This window comes from Gymnodraco acuticeps, unplaced genomic scaffold (genome assembly GCF_902827175.1).
Source record: "Gymnodraco acuticeps unplaced genomic scaffold, fGymAcu1.1, whole genome shotgun sequence".
Taxonomy (NCBI): domain Eukaryota; kingdom Metazoa; phylum Chordata; class Actinopteri; order Perciformes; family Bathydraconidae; genus Gymnodraco; species Gymnodraco acuticeps.
In genome coordinates this window covers 2,085,117-2,107,507 of record NW_022989979.1, presented here as the reverse complement: position 1 = coordinate 2,107,507, position 22,391 = coordinate 2,085,117, and the positions used below count along the sequence as shown (strand labels likewise).

The following is a 22,391-nucleotide window of genomic DNA, read 5'->3' as shown; positions in this document are numbered from 1 at the left end:
GCACAACATAAAGCTCAACAGTGAAGCTGGCAATGCTGAACAAAACCATCACTAGATCCTGTTAAATCAGCATTATATAAAAGTAGCCTACATAACGATTGATGTGTACATTAGCATAATTACTAATTGAGTGGCGAAGTCCCTCCCCTTCCGGTGGACCTCCATGGGACCTTATTTCGGAGAAATTATGTATTGAAGAAAACTGTAGTTTCCATAGTTGAAAAACTATGATTTTTGGATTATCCGACCGCAACCCTGCTCTCTAGCAGTGGGTAAAAAAGGTTCCAATTAACTAATTTTAGTTCCGGCTCTTTTTGGTATGAACGCGACATTTCGGAACTATATCGGAATTAAAGCGGGGAAAGTACTGAGGTGTGAACGCGGCAATTGAAATCAATACAACAATGTACAGACAAATGTAAAGGAAGATGCATGGCATTGTTCTAAGGAACCGCCCTTTGACTTTCAGTGTACATGCTAACGTCATGCAGGGAGAGCATGAACAGATGATTACAGCCAATTAGCTTCCAAAGCACTGAAGCTAATGTTGTGCAAACATAAATGACAGCATGTCTGCAGAGGAAAAGGCTGTTAACACAGCATTTGGATATATGTGTTTATCATGTTAGATAACAAAAACGTTGCATTACACCCCTTAAACCCAAAAGGGCTTTGTTTGTAGTAAATCCTTAACCTTGACGATCATTGTTAACTATCTCATCTGTCTCTTATCTTCTGTAGGAGAGCAATTTCTAAGGCTAGAGATGTTTTAGTGCCCTCTTCCTCCTCTGAGCAGAGATTTAGACATTGAAAGTCCAGGTCTAAAAGGATTATTAACTAATCCACAAAATCTGTTAATACTCACTATGTCCTGATGATTAGTTTTCCATTCTACTGAGGGCTGACGATGATTGTTTGAGTGATGGCATACTCTAGTTTTTTTTCTAGTGTATTCATGATTATTTTTTTGTGTTATGTCTGTAGGTGTTCTGTTTCGCCTGTCTGCAAGACTAACTTCGCCTTGGGGACAAATATCCATTATATTCAAAACCCAATACAAAAATAAACACAAACACAACATTTGAAAAGAATGTTTATAAAGGCAACACACATTTTATCTTAAGTGTTTGCATGAAGAAAATATAAACACAAAAAGATTAAAAAAACATTGATTACATTTGCCAACTTCTCTGCTGTCACATTCCAACCATAACAAACTTCAAATAGCCTGCTTTACAAATGTTAATGTTTTAAAGGTGGTCTTGATTTGCGAAGATTATCTTGCCAAAATCCAATGAAAAAAATCCCTCTTTGCTTTATATCGAGGGAACCAGTGTGATCATCAATCATCAATGTGGTCATCGTCAGTGTTGGCCAATAAAAAAAGGTCAGGACTCTATGCACATAGGGATTCCCACCATAAGTCTGGTTAATTATTCGCTCTAGCGAGGAGGAAAGCCCCTATGTGGCCCTCCCCGACCCCTGAACCCTCCCCTGTCTCCTCGGAAATTTGGCCGGTTTCTTTCACGGCCCCTGTCTCCGCCTCTTCCTGAATTTGGCCCACCACGTCCCCCTCTAGCTGCTCCGCCCCCACGGTCCGACTTCATCTTAGAAGGGGGAGATTTAGGTCGCAGCCTCTCTATTTCCTCAGTGCAGCCAGATAGGTTGTCATTGACGAAATGTGAGGCGTAGGTCTCTGGGTTAAAGTTACTGTTTGTCAAAGTAGGACCTACAGTCAGCCAGCCTAAAAAGAGAAAAAAGCACAAATGCAATAAGAAACTTAAAGCAAACATACAAGCAGATATTACCAAAGAAAGAAAAGTGGTTCAATCTCACCTGGCCTGATGGTTGAGTCTCGTCCAAACAGGTGCAACCTTCTGCGGCCCAAACAGAAATGCTCAATGATATGGAAGATCTCCACAGGCTTCTCAACATTTCCCATCTCAGGCTCCTCAGTGATGATCAAGTCAATGTCCACATTCGCATGGATGAAGTCACCGTCAGTGCTCCTGCGCACTGTTCCTTTGATTCCCATCAGGCAGTGTTCCTGGAGGGAGGATATTGATTTCAGAATCAGAAATCCATGATTTGTCCCATAGACGGAAAATGGTTCGTGTTACAGAAGCAAGGGACAGTGCATATGAAAAGGTACAAAAAAAATAGTAGTCTAACATATTAAGTATGAGAGAGAGAGAGAGAGAGATAGATATAATAAAATAGCATTAAAAGGTTAAAAAAATATATACATGTGGAAAATATACATGAGGAAATACAAATTTCCAGTAACAAATATATCATAAAATATAATTAAAACAGGTTTAACTTGGAATTCATCATGGACTTCTTATGATCCAAAAGCAATTAGATGATGTTATATGTACATTAACATATATTTCACATTGCTGTACCTTGGTCCTCTGGAATACTGCCTTCGGGTCCAGCGCCTTGGTTTTGCCTGGGTTGTTCTTATTGGTCTTGATCCAACAGATGTCCTCACACCGCCTAAAGCCCCACTTCCTCAAACACTGAAATGGTTGGAATAAAGGAAGTTATTATGTTAAACTATAGCCGTTTCTCAATGTCGAGTAAACCTGCTGCAGAGCCACTATTTCAAGTATACTATGTCATCGAGTGGCGCCGAAGGACTGTTTAAATGCATGTTAAATGCCCAGCATTCGGCGCTACTCAATGACGTAGTATAGTTGAAATAGTGGCTCTGCAGCAGGTTTACTCGACATTAAGAAACGGCCTATGTGTAACAACAATGCTGAGGGTCATGCAATACCTTTGAAAATTACTGTATCTTAGGCTATTGACATAATCAATGCGTTATTGACACAATGCATCCCTGGCACACTAATAAAACATGTTTCAAACAACAAACTGGTTTCCAAACTGATGAAAAGTGCATTAACTAGGCTCCATTTCAACATGCCTCGGAGACCTCCCCTCTGCATTAGCCCTGGGTGGTATCCCTGCAGACAAAGTGTTGTTTTCAGTTGTTTGAAAACTGAACTGAACTTGGTGAAATTGATACTTTGAAGGGTTGAAGGGTTAAGCGAACAAAAATGGTAACTGGTAGCAGTAATGCATGCAAGATTTGGGTGCTTACCATTGTAGAACAATTTAAATCAAATCAAATAAATGCACTATCTGACATGCTTATTAGTTGTTGTAATACTAAAGGTGAGTAGAATTACATGTGTAGGTTATAGGTTCACTCTCCTAGATAATTATTAAGAGAATGTCATTGATAAGTCGATATTCTATTGAAAAAATGCCAGATAAAATATAACTGCAGTTCATATTTTATTATTCTCCTGTTGACGTTGTGTGATTCATTTATTTCCTTCATTATCTGTGAATGCAAGGACAAATGGTTGTTTTGCAAGACATCAAAAAACCTGTATAAGTATAGCTACTGCTGATAATCATCAAACTGAGGCAGCATGTTACGTTGGGTATTGCAATTATTCAAAGACGACACCCTTGCCGCATTGAAATGAGCCTACAGGTATCTCATGATCTGTAAAAAGCTGAGCCAACACCTCAACACTTCTTTTCACCTACACATTCCCAAGATGGATCCATATCATGTATGTGATGTAATAACAATGAGGGTGAATGTTGGGAAGTGGAATTACTAATGAAAAGCAGCCTTTCTCTATGATACTTAAGCAATAATGGAGATTCTGAATAATCTGCACAAAACGGTTTTTTCTTTATTCCTGGCCTGGCTTGTTGAAATGTTCAATATTTGGTTTAATGACCCTTTGCATTTGTGTTTGGGGAAAACTCATATTTATACAAATATAACAATAGTCTTTATATGAATCACAGTTGTGGAAAAACAGGTGCTGGATTCCTACTCAGGTAAAAACTACAAGAAAATCTATTTCAGACAAAGTAAGCCATGCAGTGATGCTGTGCTGTTGGCAAGCACAATAGGGACATGTGTAACACCAACAATGACCATACAGCAAAGTAAATATGACCGTCATGTTACCATTCTGCCCATGTCCAGGCCTTCACCAGAGCCACACCAGAGAAAGACAAAGGAACGAAGATCTGATATCTCCTCAATTTCCAGTTTCATGATCTACAACAGCAGAGAAGAGGAAAGAGAGGTGAGGGAACACAATGCCATAATCATCCATCCAGTGGATACATACATCACAAAACACTTTAACACTTCCTTTCCCTGAGGAAGTCCTGTCATGAGAACATTTAGCCCTGAAATCTGCTCATTGGCAGGGTCCTTGTGGATCCATGTTGCCCCCTACTGGGAGAGGATATGCATTCTCTTATTGTCTGTAATCCCACACAAAATCCTGCACAGGTCTAGTTTTGCACACGGACCCATTACCCCATTTATCTCTGTGTTCTATCTGGACCAGACCCTTTAATAGAGACCCAGAACCAGTGATTAGACACACAGGCTATACAGTCACTCCCTTTATAGTGCTTCATTTTTACTCTGGTCTAAGCTGGGATCTCTGCTCTTAAATCACAAATCCAGCTATGGAAATTTGAATAGAGATATTACAGAAGGGTGCATTTGTACACAGCAACAAGGAAGGTGGGCTATGCCAGGCAATGTTTTTGTAAGGTATTTCTAACCGTTCTAATGCAACGCTATGGGTGTGTAGGGATGGGTACCGAGCCCCAGTATTAAACGGGCCCTGGGGCTGAATTATTAAAGACCGTGGTAACGTTAAGCTCCGACGTTATTGGTCTTTTTATCGGTACTGGAGACATCTAAAAAGTATATGTCATATGTATTATTGCTACACAAACATTATATTGCAGTTTTAGTGTCGCCAACTCCGTTTATAATACGCAAAAAGCGTCCATGACTATTTTCGATCTCTCTCCCCCGCCTGCTTGCAAGGGGGCGGGGCAGTTTACACACACGTGGCTGCCGCTGCCGCTGCCACACACACACACACACACACACACACACACACACACACACACACACACACACACACACACACACACACACACACACACACACACACACTGTGGTTCAACTTTACCTGTCTCGATGTGGACAATGCTCGTTACCAAAAGTGCAATAAGAGTTTAGCATGTGAGGGCGGTAACACGAGCAATTTGCCTAAACATTTAGCAAAAGTGCACCACGTTCAGACGGAGGAATGCACCGGGTTCGACTGTCTTTCTAGTAGCTCTGTAGCCCCATCCACGAGTAACGTTTCCACGTCAGGTGTTATGTATGCTAGCAGCAACACACCGAGTTAACTAAATGATACAAACATGGGTTAATGATTAGAGGTAACAGAGTTATTTAGTTTGTTAAAGTTTCAGCTATTCTGTTTACAGTTCTGTCATCAGATTATTTAATACGATTTGTTAAAACATTGTTGTTTCTTTTGATGTGAAATATTATGTATTTCATTTCAATAAAAAGCAATGTTAGTTTTGTTCACAATTTGTTTAGTTAGTTTACCTTCTTTTTTTCTCCAAAAGAACCGATAAGAGTACCGTTAAAAGACCGGACCGATAAGTGGTATCGATAAAAGTAGTAGTACCGTTAAAACCTTAACGATACCCATCCCTATGGGTGTGGCTTAATTTTGAAATGGTTGGAAATAATGCTGGCTAAGGTGAGATATCCTCCACAGAAAGTACATCTGATATCTTTGTTCTCTTTATATATTATGACTGCTGAAGTGCCCTTTGTCTTGCGGCTGTGGTGTGATGCAGATTCTCAGCTTGGTGGTACCATCACTTTAGAAGGGAAAAACTGTTCACATTTACGTTTTTTTAAGCTCCACTGCCCAGATAAGTTTGCCAATGTCTTCAACATTCCCCATACTTTTTTTTTGTTTGAGTTCTCCTTTTTAATAGATGCATTAATACACTCTCATACAATCATGCAGATTTGTATCGCCTTCTTTGTTGTTTTATCTCTATTTTTGTTTTTTAAATACATTCACATATTAGCCCTAACTGCTAAATGCAGACTAGTAACATGCATACTTACATCATCCCAGTTCCAGAACTGTTCAGTGTGGCTGGTGCCTGATTCTCTGTAGTATTCCTCTAGGGGGGGCTCAACCAGAATCACATCAAACTTGCACTTCAAATCCTGCAGGTCAAAGTTCTCCGGTTCAGCCTGGAGGTACCTAAACACAGACAGACAAAGACGCTCTCAGTTATAAGAGCAAACCTTCCCAAATAGTTAAGGCCAACTTCAACTTGGTCTTCTTAATTCAACATATGTTCTCTGGGTGTTATCACATTGACATTAAGGTAAATATTTAAAATCACATCATCATTAAACGTACATGGGAGGAGTGTTGGTGGTTGAGATGAGTTCGTCCTTCAGTCTGATAAGCTCCCGAAGCTTTGGGTATTCTTCAAACCGGTCAGCCAGGCCTGAAGCACAAAGGAAAACGAGGTAAGACGCCCACACAAATGTACGCACATAAAGGCAAGGCAAGGCAAGGCAAGTTTATTTATATAGCACTTTTCAACACAAGGCAATTCAAAGTGCTTTACAAAAAAATGAAAGACATTAAGAAAAAGGCATTTAAAATCAGTCATTAAAAAGAAAAGCTAATAAAATAAACATTAAAAGAAAAAATACATGGATAAAAGTTACAGTGCAGTCTAAGATATGAATAGTTCAATTAAACATTAAAAGAAAAAGTACATGGATAAAAGTTACAGTGCAGTTTAAGATATGAATAGTTCAATTAAAAGCAGCGACAAAAAGAAAAGTCTTCAGCCTGGATTTAAAAGTAGTCAGAGTTGTAGCGGACCTGCAGGTTTCTGGGAGTTTGTTCCAGATATTTGGAGCATAATAACTGAACGCTGCTTTACCATGTTTAGTTCTGACTCTGGGGACAGAAAGCTGACCAGTCCCTGAAGACCTGAGAGATCTGGATGGTTCATAATTTAGCAGGAGGTCAGAAATGTATTTTGGGCCTAAACCATTCAGTGCTTTATAAACCAGCAGCAGTATTTTGAAATCTATTATTTGACACACAGGAAGCCAGTGTAAAGACTTCAGAACAGGAGTGATGTGATCCACTTTCTTAGTGTTAGTGAGGACTCGAGCAGCGGCGTTCTGAATCAGCTGCAGCTTTCCAATAGATTTTTTAGTGAGACCTGTGAAGACACCATTGCAGTAGTCGAGTCTACTGAAGATAAAAGCATGAAGAAACACACAGAAGCACACACTCACCAACATCTCTAATGAAGTTTTGGGGCCGGTGCCCTGTGTCCACAAAGTGCTGACAGTAGTCATTGTGTGGGTTCAAACTCTGAGTACCCTGAAAACAAATAGATGGAAAAAATACATTTAAGAAAAATATATCTGCATAAACAGAGACGACACAATAGGGACATACTGTACGTCACACCAACAACAACAACAACAACAACAACAACCATACAGCTGTACATAATCTGGTGTGAACAGATGAACATGGTTTAACAGCGAGTGTCATTCCATTGCACAAAAAGTTGCATAATTCCATTGTCAGGTGCATAAAAAAGTCCTGAATGATTGGATGAATGCAATGTAAATATCCTGAATGCCGTAAGTTGTAAAACTTTGTGAAAATGGCATATAAGATAAATTAAGAAAAATATATCTGCATAAAGAGAGACAACACAAATATGAATGACAGGATGTGTATTCAAGCCTTTAAATCAGGGGTGGGGAACCTCCGGCCTCCGGGCCGTATACGGTCCGCGAGACCATTTGATACGGCCCTCGAGGTAATTTATAAACACACGAAAGAAAAAAAAAGATTATAGAAATCAAGACCGCAAAATAATTAAACAAGCAAGTTTTTCCTAGCCAAGGTCAGGTTCCTTGAACACAACACAAGCCTAACGTGTATATCTCGTGATATATGTCTCATCTGACAGAGGTGTAGTTCTGACGGAGAGCACCGGAATGCCGCTCCGGCACTTCAAAAATTGCAGTACGCATAAGGAGCCGTACACATGCAGCAGTTTTTGCGTGGCTGTGTCTTTAGTGTCTTTAGTTGTAAGCCCAGTTAATCTGTCATACTGATCCAGGGCCAACCCTCCCTACAGCCGATCACGCAGACTGCGTGGGGCCTCACCTCGCGGAGGGGGAGCCTCAACTGAGCCGCAAATGCGGCGCACCTATGAGCTTATGCGGCGCAATTAGTGTGGTATCGCGGCTGCAAGGCTCCACGCTCCATGTGCTTTATAAATAAATGTGATTGATTGATAAATAAAAAGAAAATCTGTTTACAGTTCTGTTTCATATGGATGTTGAGAGATGTATCCATAGAGCTCCTAATGTTGTTCTCAAAGTGCACCAGATTGATGCTTTTAACTTCAACATTTAAAAAAAAATCTTCCCGGGGGAGCTTGCCCCCGGACCCCCCTAGAGGAGGTGAGGACCCCCACCATATCTCTGATAGATATGGACCCCCATCCATATCTTTCTGTTTTGGTGGTCATGCCACAACCGTGCACGTGAATGCATGCGCGAGTCATGGTAAATTATCTGGATTAAGAGGTTGCTTTTTCTTTGCACAGCATGAAAGAAAGGCGAAATGAATGGGCTGTGATTTTTGTTATTTTAAGCAGAGGTTGAGGTCAATAACTTGTACGGCCCTCGGAGGATGTTGTAAAAATCGAAATGGCCCTTGAGAGGAAAAAGGTTCCCCACCCCTGCTTTAAATACACATTTGATGCATCAGATTGTATAGACTTAATCAAAACTGTAAGTTCTAATTCAATGCAATACATTCTGAGAAACTCCAAGACAATATGAGGAACAAAACATTCTAAATACAGATGTCACATGATGTGTCATAACTTGTGACACCACGCAGGCTTTCTAGAGCTTATTATTACCTTTCACAGTGTGACTGATCACCAACGGCGCAAAGCATTTTCATGGTACAATAACATGCTATGCTTGTGTGTACCTTGTGACAACTGTTTTTCATCACCTCTTAAAACTGGTTGTGCATGACTAGTTTCTTCTTTGTAAAATAAAACATTGCAACTCATTTATATCAATACACAAAAAACTAACCTGTAATTACAGGTTGTGGCTAAGTGTGTGTGGTAGCTGCTACCCTACTTCTCACATGCTATTTACTTTACTAAAGCTTAGACGAATGGGAGATAAAGCATGTCCTTCCAGCTTTGGATCATACATTTAAAAAAAGAAATGTCTAAGATATCAAAAAGCGTAGTAAAATGGTTATCTGACCCTGGCTATTTTTAAAGTCTTATAAGCCGTTCATCCGAACATTTTGTCGATGTAGGTTAATGTACATTTGTGACAGACGTATGATCAATACCTAGCCATCTGAAATTCAGAGAGTTGAAATAACAGATTTTGTTGAAAGTATTCGCTGTGGTTGATGGTGAACATACAAATAAATGCTACGTTGAAAACGTTGTTGACATGTACGCCTACATTGCACATCTCATCATATTCCTTTTAAATGTGGCCATGTTTTATTTTAATGTTAATTATTATCATTATTATGGTGTTGAAAGTGAGAATTACATAAACCCATTCAAAAGGTTGTATATTTTAATATATACTGTATATATGGCTGAGTGGTTCAACGGTCATTGTTTTTTTCTTTGCGCAAAAAACAGTGTAATTGCAGTTAAACATGATAAAAGAACAGAAAACTATCTTCAATTATAAAAATACAGATTACTAGACCTACAGTATAAGAGACATTTTCTCCCAACTAAAAAATTGTAAAACACATCATATACCCGCATTAAATCGCAAAAGCGCGGCAAATTATTCAGAAGCTAATAGCATTATCAGCTGGTTGACATAAATAGCAGCTAAATCTAGTTCGCCTGTGACATTTATGGTGTTACAGTAAAGTAGTAGGTCCTGCACGCAACAGTATGTAAGGGCAGGTGCAGGTGCAATGCATAATAAAAGTAATAATTAAAAGTATGCGACTTGGAACGCAGCCAGTGTGTCTGTAAAAAGAAAGAGAGCAGGTTTTCAAACCTTGAGGAAAGTACTAGAGTCCTTGTACACTTCTTCATACGGGTTGTTTTCATCCGGCTGCTGCACCTCCGGCTCATCCTAACACACAAAAACACAATGAGGTTCATACTTTGGTCAGTGTGCGAAAAAGCACACGTCCGATCGTCCGGAACGTGTTATTTACAATATCGGACAAGTAAATCTCAAGGCAGAACTCATTCGCAAATTGTCCGTGTCCCCGCGGACCGCAGTTTTGTTTTTGTTCCTTGTGTTCGTTCTCTTTCTCTGTCCTCGCGCTGTCCTCACATCAACTCCTGAACAACAACAAAAAGCCGGCGTTTTATCCAGTTTGTACACAACGATGGAGAAACTTAACAAGCAGCAGTGGTCCACTGAAGAGACCAGCTACCTGCTGGGAATCTGGTCTTCTGAAGAGGAAGCTGGAGCACAATCGGCCATTGTTGTTGTTGTCGGCGTCAGCTGTGAGGGGTTTCCGCACGGTTTGGCTTTATGAAGCAGGCACGCAAACGGTTACGTCATGACGCAAACGATGACGCAATGACGCAGCACCAGTCGGATTCTGGGCAGTGTGAAAAGAGCCGGAGCTAAACCGAAGAACCGGTTCTGAACCTGAAAAGCTCTAGCACGGAGCTTGAACCGGAGTTGCGTTGGTGTGAATGACGTATGAGCAGTGTTGGGCAAGTTACTTTAAAAAAGTAACTTTTAAAAAGTAACTAGTAATAGTTATAGTTACTGCTCTCGAAAAAGTTACTTTATTAGTTACTAAATTATAGAAGTAACTAGTAACAAGTTACTTTACTTAAAAAATAATAACAATAAAAATACAAGTTTTTGTGTTGTTCTGTGGCACCGTAAGAGAAAAGACAACTCCCCATCATTGTAGCAATTATCATTATGAAATAGTGGAACAATAAAACACAAAAGTGCGATTTTAAAAGATCGTTTTTTGGCTGTATAGATGGTGTTGCTCCATCTGGGTCACTGCCGGTGGTTGAGACGGTGGGGTCTTTGGCGACTAGTTTTATAGCCCCATGCACATTACTTAGGTGCTTCAGGAGATTGGCATTGCTGTTATTCGATGTGGACAATGCTTTCTGTCCTGCACACAGTTTACATTTTACCGTAACATTTGTTGCGTCCTTTATCCCCACAAATTGAAAATAGTGGTTATATTTCCAAGTTGCAAATGCGCTGCTGCTCTCGCTGATACTTGCATCTGCCATTGTGTGTGTGTGTGTGTGTGCTAGTGGTGAGCGTTGCTGTGTGTGTGTGTGTGTGTGTGTGTGTTAGCATTAGCAAGTGTTTGTGTGTGTGTGTATTTCCCCATAAGGCAAGACCCGCCCAACTCTGTCTCTGATTGGCTTACCCTGAAATGTTACCCCGCGTTAACCAATCATCACTCCTCTCTGGTTACTTTCTCTTTTCCATGGTACTGTGAGAGGACATCGCTGTATTCGCCTGTAAGCTACATCCGCAGGGAGATTCGGTTCAGTTCCATCACATAATGTAACGCAGTAACGCACCCATTTAAATCACAGTAACTATAACGGCGTTACTTAATGGGAATAGGTAACTAGTAACGCTATTAGTTACCGCAAAAAGTAGTTGCGTTACAGTAACACGTTACTTTGTAACTTTGTAACGCGTTAGTCCCAACACTGGGTATGAGTAAGCGGGGACATTTTCAAACTCTTAGGCCCAATTCCAAATCACACCCTACCCACTCCCACTCCGTGACGGAGTGAACTCTGTGGTGGAGTGACACTTGCAGCTAAACGAGGCTCCCTCCTGTCATGTTGAGGGTGTAAATACAGCGGCAAGCTTTGGAACAAACTCTCCTCTCTCCGGCAGAAACAGGAAATGCCGTAACTGTATCTAACAACGGTTTCAAAAAAGCATCTCTTGGACACATTTTTTAATGAATAACTCAAATAAAACTCCAAACATCTTTAATCGTGTTACTTTTTTGTAAAGCTCTTTTAGTTTTAAACCTGATGTTTATAAACTTCTTAGTTTTTGCAACAGTCTGTAAATATACACAACTTTATAATAAAATGCATAGGTATGACTAAACACAGGTATGATCCTAAGTTAAAAAAATATGAGGTTATCATGAGGTTGTTAACATCGCAATTTATCAGTGAATGTTTGCAGGAACTACTTGTTAACAGCTTGTTTCCTGACAGACACACACAGCATTGAGTCCGGTCAGGTAGGGCAGCACGTGAAGTCTGCACCGATGCAGACTTGCTGTTTGAGGGCTTGGTAACCCACTCCCCCTCCACACTCGTTGGTTTGGAACAGCACTTAATGTGGCGGACCCTCCGCGCGAACGTGCAAATGGAGGGGTAGTGTGTAGGGGGATTGGAATTGGGCCTTAATCTGCCCTCATGTCATCTTCACCCAAAAGGTATCAATGCTGTGTACCATTGTGCTTTACGTTTTATTACTGGATGTGGATATTGGGTACACCATTGCACTTTATATGCTGCTGCTAATTGGCCATCTTTGTCTGCTCGCAGACTTTTCCCACTGGTTGGGTTTTATTTATAAATCTCTGCTTGGGCTTGTTCCTTCTTACATTTGCACATTTATGTGTAAAAGAGAAAGTCTATATGGCCTGGGCTCCCAAGATTTTATTCAGATGCTGGTTCCTAAAGTAAGAACAGAACTGGGTAAAACAGCTTTTAAATATGCTGCCCCCACTGCTTAGAATAATGTACAGGAAGAGCTTAAACTCCCAGAATTGATCACTATGGGGGAATTCAAGTCCATCTTAAAGGACAGAGAACAAGACACCATTGGTAGATGTGATTGCTCGTATATCCTAAAATTGAAGTCGTTTTAAAGTTTACCAGTTTTTAATGATTTTTAATAGTTTCTTTTATGTTGCATATTTGACTGGCTAATGTGCCATTTTATTTGTGTTTTACTGCTGTCTTTGTCTGTCTGTATTGTCTGTGTTTTATCTGTTGTAACTTTGTTCATGCTGCCCTTCTTGGCCAGGTCACTCTTGTAAAAGAGATCTCAATTAGTTATTTTACCTGGTTAAATAAAGGATATATAGCATTAGTTTATATATATATAATATATATAAACTAATGCTGTCAAAATTATCGCGTTAACGGCGGTAATTAATTTTTTGAATTAATTGAATTAAAATATTTAACGCATTTAACGCATGTGCAGAATGGCCCGCCCCATACATCCCACCAGTGGCAGCGCCAGGGTATGGCTAGGGTAGGCTACACCCATACCAAGAAATGGCTTAGCCCCACCATAACAAATTATGTTAAAGTAAGCAAAATAAAGTCCGCCAACTTGCGCCGAGTATTGCACAGACAGCAGTTTGTTTGTTTGTAGCCTTTATTTAACCAGGTGAAGCCCCTTGAGATCAAAAGATCTCTTTTTCAAGGGTGACCTGCAGGACATTAGTTACACATGTAACATAAAAACAACAGAACAACAATAAGGATGACATACAACATAATGTACAGGGTACAGTTTACAAACTCTATTTACAGTGACAGGTACCATGAGTATCAAACAGCATGTCACCCAGCCGAGTTTTAAAATGATGCAGGGGAAGCAAAGTGCTCAGTTTTAAACATGTTTGCAGACTGTTCCAATTTAGTGGAGCTGCACAACTAAAAGCTTTCTTCCCTAAGACAATCCTAGCACTTGGCACATTTAATAAAACAACATCATGAGATCTCAGGCAATATGTACTTTCAATTCGTCGAGAGATCAGAGAGCAGATATAAAATGGGAGTTTACCCAACATGGCTTTGTAAATGAACATGTACCAATGACTGAGCCTCCGTACAGTTAGTGAAGGCAGACCTGCCTTGGCATACAGGGTACAGTGATGAGTAAGTGCTTTATAGTTAGTAACAAATCTCAGGGCACTGTGATAGGCGGCATCTAACTTTTCCAGGCAATGGGCAGGTGCATTCATATAGATCAAATCACCATAGTCCAGCACAGGTAAAAAGGTCACAGTGACTAGCCTTTTCCTGGCTTCAAAAGAGAAACAGGACTTGTTTCTGAAAAAGAAACCTAGTCTAACCCTCAGCTTTTTAAGCAGGTTATTGACATGAAGTTTAAAAGTAAGACAATCATCAAGCCAGATACCTAGGTATTTATAAATGGTAACCACTTCAAGTACTTGTCCTTGCATAGTAACAATATCCAAAACAGGCTCTGGTGTCTTTTTAGCTTTTGAAAATAGCATTAACTTGGTTTTATCAACATTTAAAATAAGCTTAAGTTCAGCAAGCTGAGTCTGAATAATGTTAAAAACAGCCTGTAATTTAACACCAGCCTCCTTAATGGAGGGACCTGCACAATACATCACGGTATCATCAGCATAAAAATGTAAAGCAGCTTCATCCACATTTTCACCTAAACTGTTGATATATATGGAGAATAAAAGTGGACCTAAAACAGAACCTTGAGGAACACCATTAGCAATGTTTAACCACTCAGAAGACAGCCCATCAAAGTGAACACATTGGGACCTTTCAGAGAGGTAGTTCACAAACCAACCCACTGCATGGCTGGATATGCCGATACTGAGTAGCCTCTGCTTTAAGATGCGATGATCGACGGTATCAAAACGCTTTGGAAAGGTCAATAAATAGAGCTGCACAACTCTGCTTATTGTCTAAAATACTCGTAATGTCATTCACCACTTTCATTGTGGCAGTGATGGTGCTATGTTGTTTTCTGAAGCCTGACTGATATTTAGACAGGATATCATTTTTACATAAAAACTCCTTTACCTGTTCACTCACTAGGCGTTCGAGCACCTTCGCCAGAACTGACAATTTAGAGATTGGCCTATAGTTATTTAAAATAGTTGCCTCCCCTCCTTTTAGTAAAGGCAAGACATAAGCTGACTTCCATACTTTTGGAATTGCATTTGTGCTGAGGGAGAGGTTAAAAAGAGTAGTAAGAGGAAGAGCAATAAAATCTGCAGCTATCTTTAAAAAGAAAGGTTCTACGTTGTCCGGGCCAGCCGGTTTCTTAGGATCTAGCTTAGATAAGGCTTCATGAACAACATTGACAGTAAAAGGAGTAAAACTGAAAGTTTTCCAGACCACATTGTTCAGAGTCACGGATTGGGGTGTTCACAGAAGCAGAGTTAGTCACAGAATCAAACATAGAACCGCAGGACACAAAATGCTCATTAAAGCAATTTAACATGGTGGCCCGGTCCGATATAGTGCCAGATGCTGTGGTAAGGCACGGAGATAGCTCATTACGGATCTCACCGGTGGATATCGATTTTATTGCTTTCCAAAATGTCCTAGGATTATTTAGGTTTTCTGTGGTAACTGACAAATAGTACTTCGACTTTGCACTTTTGACATTTGAAGTGAAGCTATTCCTTAGCTGCCTAAAACGCAGCCACTCTACCTCTGAGCCTGATTGCCTAGCCTTTGCCCAGGCCTTGTTTCTCTCATGAAGGAGACTAGACAGCTCAGCAGAAAACCAAGGATTGTCTCGTCCCTTTACTCTAAATGTACGCAGGGGTGCATGTCTATCAATGATCTCCATAAAACCAAGATAAAAATAAGACCATGCGGTTTCCACATCAGCACACAGATCGATTTTAACCCAATCAAAATCAAACAGATCATGCACAAAACCCTGCTCAACAAAATGCTTTTTGTCTCTCTTAATGATAATGCGAGGTTTAACCTTTTGGACCTTAGTGTCCCTAATTGTGGCTACAACACAGTGATCGCTCAGATCATTTGCAAATACTCCCACAGATGAATATTTATGGGGAACATTAGTTAAAATGAGATCAATTAGGGAGGATTTATTAGGGGACTTAATATTTGGGCGAGTAGGACTGTCAACAATCTGAGTAACATTCAAAGAGATACAAAGGTTTTTAAAATCCTCTGACACTGCAGTTAACCAATCCCAGTTAAAATCTCCAAGTAGCACTATTTCCTTGTAGTCTAGTTGTGATAAAAGATTTGCTAGTGAAGACAAGGAGTCTTTGACAGCTGAGGGGGGTCTGTAACAACTCACTACCATGACCTGTTGACCCTTTGCCACTTCTATATTTATGGCTAAAAATTCAAATTGCTTACTGATCGATTTGGAAACTAATGTGGTTACACTGAACTTATTCTTAACATAAATGGCAACGCCACCACCTTTATTAGGCCGGTCTGTACAATACACATTAAAACCATTTAAGGCAATGTCAGAGGCCAAAATAGATTTATTTAGCCATGTTTCTGATAAGACAATGACGTCAGCGTCAGTCGATTTTGCCCAGATACGGACAAAATCTAGTTTACCTAACAGACTGCGCACATTCAAGTGGATGAAACCCAACCCAGACCTAGCTTTAAAATCAGCAGGAGTAGCGATCTGACTACTACTACTGGGCGGACCAGGGTTAGGTTGTACATTTCCTGACAGTAATAACAACAACAAAAAACAGGCATCTTTTCCTCTTAAACGACACAAATACATTGTCATCTAATTTAGAAACACCGGAAAAGTCTGCGAGAGTGTGATTAGAGCTTAAGAAGCAGTCCTTAAGAACCATCATCGCAGGAAAATAAAAAAGACAAACATATTTTGTCGAGCAGATTGACTGTGACAAGGCAACCGGTAATTGTTTGAGCAACACATCCGAACCTTTGCAGGGGATGCCCACTGCGGGTAGCAGAACAGACCTGAATCCAGTAGTCTTCTCAGAATGAATAGAGATCTTCTCATAGTCCAAAACAGTTAACAGGCACAGCAGAATCCCGATATGGGCCATTTTCCCAGACCAGCACACAGTATCCGCGATGTTCCTGGAGCAAAATCAGCACAGCAGCAAAGGACAGGCGAAAACAGCAGCGTGGAAGTGCTCCGGTCCCTCCGTGGTATCCCCGGGGTGAAAGCAGAATCAGGACAGGTGGAAAGCAGGCCCCAGCGGTGGTAAAATCCTCGTCCGCACAGCAGCACACGCCCGGTGGAAGCAGGCCAAGCCCGAAGCGTGGATCCACTCCGTCTCTCCGCGACGACTCCGGGGTAAAAACCTCTCCAGTACAGCCGTATTATACAGGTGGGAGCAGGCCTCCGTAGATCGCAGATCGCAGGCAGCAAACAGGTGGAGCCGCTCCGTCTCTTCGCGACGAGCAGGGCCTCCGTAAATCGCAGATCGCATGCAGCAACAGGTGGAGTCGCTCCGTCTCTTCGCTCCGTCTCCGGAGGAAAAACACCTCAGTACAGCCGCACTCGACAGGTGGGAGTAGGCCTCCACAGTTAGTAAGATTGATTTCAGTAGCCACTTGTCTGGAAATACCGAAGACCAGAAACGGTTTTAAAAACTTTTGTCACGTAGTGATCGTCTTCTCAATAGAACATCTTTGATAATGTCTTCTGGCCAATCAGAATCAAGATAACGGCGTGGTGTTGTTGCAGGAAGTCCCGACGGAGAATACTTTTGCTGTAGTAGGTGCACATAACTGGTACGCAGGTTATGTGCGTAATCTGAAATGCGTACCGTCACTTGTGTCACAAAGCGCATTTGCGTACCGACGTACTTGTGAAGCTTTTCCAGAAGGCGGTTAGATCACCGGACGACAGAGTCGGTCTCCGTGTGCACAGACAGGGCTGCTGTTAACGTCGGTCTGTACAACAGAATTGTGTCAAAACTACGCCAACCGGCTGCGGAGGGAGACTCCCCCCCTTCACTGGAGAACTGCGCTAAAACAGCTGATCACAACGTTCACACTCTGTGGTCATGAAGTACTCCACTAGCCCCCCCCCCTGTCGACTTTCCTGAAGTACTCCCCCGTTGATAGAAATCAACACGTAATGAATTAAGACCCCACGGTTTGATGATTGATAGGTGCTCTCTTTCATTTTGACACAGAAAAATGTTACAATAAACATGTTAAATGGATATATCCACCTTCTTTCATTTATCTTTCCATTCCCACAACAATATACATAAAGAAATGACATATTTTGGACATAGTTCGAATGGTGATTAATAGGGATGCTCCGATCGCCAATTTCGGGGCCGATCGCCGATCACCGGAATCAGTATCGGCCGATACCGATCGCCGATCCGATCGAGTGGGCGGGGCCTAAATGGAAGATTTAAACATCACTTTAAATCTTCCATTTAAAGTGATGTTTATAACTCAGTTAATGGGGCTCATTCACTGGAGCTTCCACAAACAACAATCAACTTAATTATTACATTCAAATGATGTACATTATTCAAGTTTACATTCACTTTGGATAATAACACGGGAGAAATTAGCGGAAGCGCTCTCTTTTCCTCTCTCCCTCTCCTGACAGCCTGTCAGTATCTCATGCAGCTCACTGATCCAGTAATGAGTGACCTGACAATGAAGAATAAATATATTTATAATAACTAGTTTAGCTTGTTCCAGAGGTAGATAAAATAGCTAAGTGTGTTAGGTCTAACTCTTACGGTACGTCCACACAGCAGCTTTTCAAAAATCTTGAAAATCTTGGAGATGGGCGTGTCTGAAAGCTTGGGGATTTTTTGCGAGCAACGCGACCAACAACCAATCACATGAATCTTCCGCCCCCGACATACAAAGCAAAAAACCCCGGGGATTTTATGCGAGCAATATATATATATGTAAACTCCCCAAACAGGCGAAAACTTACCAGTTTCACCCACTGTCTCTGCCACCTCCCTCCATGCCTGGTTCCTCCGGTTTGTATCCCGTTAATAGTTCTGGTCGTAAAGAACCGGGTGATTTGCTACCGTAATTTCTCGTTTGGAATATGAGGAAATGAACTGCGGTCTGGTTCTCCCTGTGTGTGTGTTTCGCTGCGCTTACCTGTCCGGCGGGCGGAGCTGCAGGATTTCTGCTTCACACACACGTTGCATACCGCTATTTTACTGTCTTTTTCGGACACCATAAAATAATGCCAGACCGGTGAAGCCATTTTGGCGAGCTTGTTTTGCCGCACACAGAGAAAAGTGTCGGCTCTCGCGATCGGCATGTTTAGAGAGCACCGATCGATCGGTAGAGAGTGAGTATCGGCCGATATCGATCGGTGACCGATCGATCGGAGCATCCCTAGTGATTAATCATGATTAATTCATTTTTAAGCTGTGATTAATCTGATTAAAAATGTTAATCGTTTGACACCCTTATATATATATATATATATATAGATATATATACATATACATATATATATATATATATATATACATATATATATATACATATACATATACATATTATATATATATATATACATATACATATACATATACATATATATATATATATATATACATATACATATATATATATATATATATATATATATATACATATATAATGGGTGAAACTGTTCACAATAATGTTTTACAATAACCTCAAGTTTTAAATGTGATAGATCCTACATTTTAAAACTCATGGAAACAACAGAAAAATGTTTGCAGCATCTTGAGAGATCACAGTTGTGGGTGGCGGCAAAAAAAAACAACTTTTTATCTGGTTTTGTTGTCTCCTTCTCATGTTTTATTTACAGTGGTGCAAACACACCTATGGTGAAAAAAGAGAGAACTATTCGAAGCAGAAAAAAAACAGCGTAATATACCATCTGACAAAGGCCTGCACTATAATGCTTCAATTAACTGGCTATTCTTTATAATATACTCAGATCAATAGGAGACAGAGATGTTAAGTTAGAAATCAAGGGTTTTTACAGGTAGATATTATCAAGGGTGTAACTTTGGTTTAAGAAGTGGGGGGGGACACAAAACGGGGTCCTCCGCAATTAACCATATATATTATCATTATATATAATGAATGTGCAAACTTATCTAGTATCCTATCCATATGAACCTGTTTATTTGTGGGGGGACCTCACCTCCTCTTGGGGGGTCCAGGGGCATGCTCCCCCAGGAAGATTTTTTTTTTTTCTTTAATTGTAATTGACACCCGTTAAATGCATCACATCTGGTGCGCTTTGAGGGCAACATTAAGAGATTTATGGTATACATCTCTTAACACTCATAATAAAACAGAACTGTATAATGCTTCAATTAACTGGTCTTCTGTTGGCGCTTGTTAGCAGACCCTTCAAGCGATAGGAGAGTGCACAGGTAGAGGATGCGTAGTGCGAGGGATCATTGTCCACTAGTCGTGCTCGCTGATGGATACAAAATATACTTTGGCGGCCGTTAATAGGCTATACGTGGCCGGTCGCCTCCCAAGTAAGTTCTATGTTTTGAAGTGAGAAGTTGTCCATCAGTCTGTGAGTGGACTAACCACCCCCCCCCCCCCCCCCCCCCACTCCCCCCTCTTCGGTTCTCCACGAATTACAGAAGTCACCCAAATCAGCATTAAAAAGCGGGAGGCGCCGAAAAGCGACATAATTAGCCATCACTATATTTTAGGAAACTTGGTGTTATGTTAAAGCTAAGTGTGTTTTCATACTGTAAATTGCTGGCACATTTGTTTAGAAAAGTGCAATATTAAATCAGGTTTATAATCATATGATAGGGTGGATGCTTCTTTAACCCATGTAGATTCCTAATGCTCACCTTTGGTTCTTCAACATCTTCCTCTGTGTCCTCTCCCTCCGTCAGGGCCTTCCTTTTGGAAGGTACGGCTAAACTGTCAAATGAAGCCCTGCAAGACACAACAAATATGAGATACATTCCAAGATACTTTGCCACATTAATGCACAAAACCCACATTTTAGCGCTGACAATAACAAAGCAAAACGTCTAAGCAAGCGGGACAAACATATAACAATACTTTAAAGAAAATGAGATGGGCTGTTGTGTGTAGAGGAGTGAGTGAATACAATATGATCAATGTGTGCATAAATGCAAGGATCAGATCAAACAAAAACCTTAAAAAGGTTTGGATAGGCAGCTACTCTGTATCGTGTTTTGTGTTATTCATGCCATTAAAATCCATTTGTAAATTAAATTAACTAACTCTTATGCTTACAACTGCACCCCTAATTTATTATTTATATTGTTACTAACCTGTTCGCCAGGATTTTGTTCAACCCGTTTTTGATCATAGCTTACCTGCATGTCTCTCTTGTCTCCTCGATTTCTTTTAGTTCATCTTTGCTGTTTAGGACAGCTCCGATGCTGTCTGCACTTTCAGCTCCCAACTGGGGTTAGAGAAAAAGGAGAAAGTCATTTATTTATGTCCTTTATTATAAAATGCATTGTTTAGCTCAGAGTTGTCTCTCAGCATGTTACTGCTTTTGTGTAGCAGCAGCTTCAACAACTTATTTAAAGTAAAGTTGTATTTTATCTAACACCATTTTCATTATAGTCTGACTACTATATCTGCAACAATAGCTTAACATATAGATACAATTAATTAACATTCAATGTTTCAGGGATGTTATTTATGCCTGGAGTCCACTCGATGGAGAACAATGTAAATGCGGAGATAACTCAGCTATGTTATCTTCCCTTATGCATGTATTGGTGCCACATGGCTCTTTCCTTGTCCACCACGTTTTCAAAAATGCGTAATTTAAACAACATGTTGTGATCTAGCAGCTCCATAGATGGTCAACAGATACCATTATAGCTTCAGTTAGATTACTTGTGAACTATTAGCTAACATTACATGCTAACATCACCAAGAAGCTCCACTTGCCTGTTGAGCTAAAAGCTCGCGTCTACGTTTTTGTTTCTCGCGAATCTCTTGCAGTCGACTGTTCATTTTCTTCACTTTGTATAGTTTCTAATCAACTATCAACCACATTTGCTCGTTGATACACACAGTTAAAGTTGATTAGCAAGCTATTATGGTAGCCAACAATCGGCCAATGTGTAATAGCCGCTAAAAAATAACAATGGGTGCACTCGTTACGGCCCCGGGACGCTCCGGTTTGTCACTGCCTTGGTGTACTGTAGATGGAGCAAGCAGCTACAATAAGGCATTACAGACATCTGGGAGTGGCTGTTGCCTTGCGTTGTATACTGAGGCGTTTATTTTGTATACGGTGCTGGCAGTCCACTTTCATTGTGTCAATTTGGTTAACCGACAAACGCTATTTATCCAGTGCCGACTCCGTCAACCCACTTACGGCGTACGCCGGTTGACATTAGGAGTGAACACTTTTGTGATCGAATGGATGCTGCGTGATGATGTCACCCGGTAGGACGCTTCTGTTTGACGTTTACTGATGCCTCCTCCAATCAGAGGATACTATACTGTAGACGCTGGAGGCGCTATTTAGTCAATTCCATCCTGTCATCACTACTCAGGGAGAGAGCACTTCAAGCAAAATCATGCAATCCAATACCGCTCTGCCTCTGCGCCAAACTGCAGCATCTCTCAGATAGTGTGCTTCACTAATGTAGCCACAACAAGAAGAT

General features: G+C 40.7%; 1 protein-coding gene across 3 annotated transcripts; it reads right to left on the bottom strand.

Moving 5' to 3' along the window:
• Positions 1–1,076: 1,076 nt before the first annotated feature.
• Positions 1,077–22,111, bottom strand: LOC117543423 (N6-adenosine-methyltransferase non-catalytic subunit). 3 transcript variants are annotated; one of them, XM_034211724.1, is made up of 11 exons: positions 21,667–22,111; positions 21,078–21,166; positions 20,580–20,667; positions 10,010–10,087; positions 7,214–7,301; positions 6,312–6,402; positions 6,008–6,149; positions 4,007–4,099; positions 2,409–2,525; positions 1,843–2,047; positions 1,077–1,793 (listed from the first exon to the last, which is right to left on the bottom strand). In XM_034211724.1, the coding sequence occupies exons 1-11, from the start codon at positions 21,730–21,732 to the stop codon at positions 1,708–1,710; spliced, it is 1,143 nt and encodes a 380-aa protein (XP_034067615.1). In that variant the 5' UTR covers positions 21,733–22,111; the 3' UTR covers positions 1,077–1,707. The 3 variants fall into 3 exon arrangements, with proteins under 3 accessions (XP_034067615.1, XP_034067613.1, XP_034067614.1); XM_034211722.1 differs by having other exon boundaries at positions 1,077–1,744; positions 1,837–2,047; positions 21,667–22,106; XM_034211723.1 differs by lacking the exon at positions 10,010–10,087 and having other exon boundaries at positions 1,077–1,744; positions 1,837–2,047; positions 21,667–22,106.
• Positions 22,112–22,391: the final 280 nt, after the last annotated feature.

Bases quoted from the DNA above. Each gene is read 5' to 3' on its own strand.
- LOC117543423 (XM_034211722.1), bottom strand. From the start codon at position 21,732: ATGAACAGTCGACTGCAAGAGATTCGCGAGAAACAAAAACGTAGACGC. The intron at 7,302-10,009 runs GTTTGAAAACCT...ATTTGTTTTCAG, and splicing joins ACTCTAGTACTTTCCTCAAG to GGTACTCAGAGTTTGAACCC. The intron at 2,526-4,006 runs GTAACATGACGG...CAACCATTTCAG, and splicing joins GCCTGGACATGGGCAGAATG to TGTTTGAGGAAGTGGGGCTT.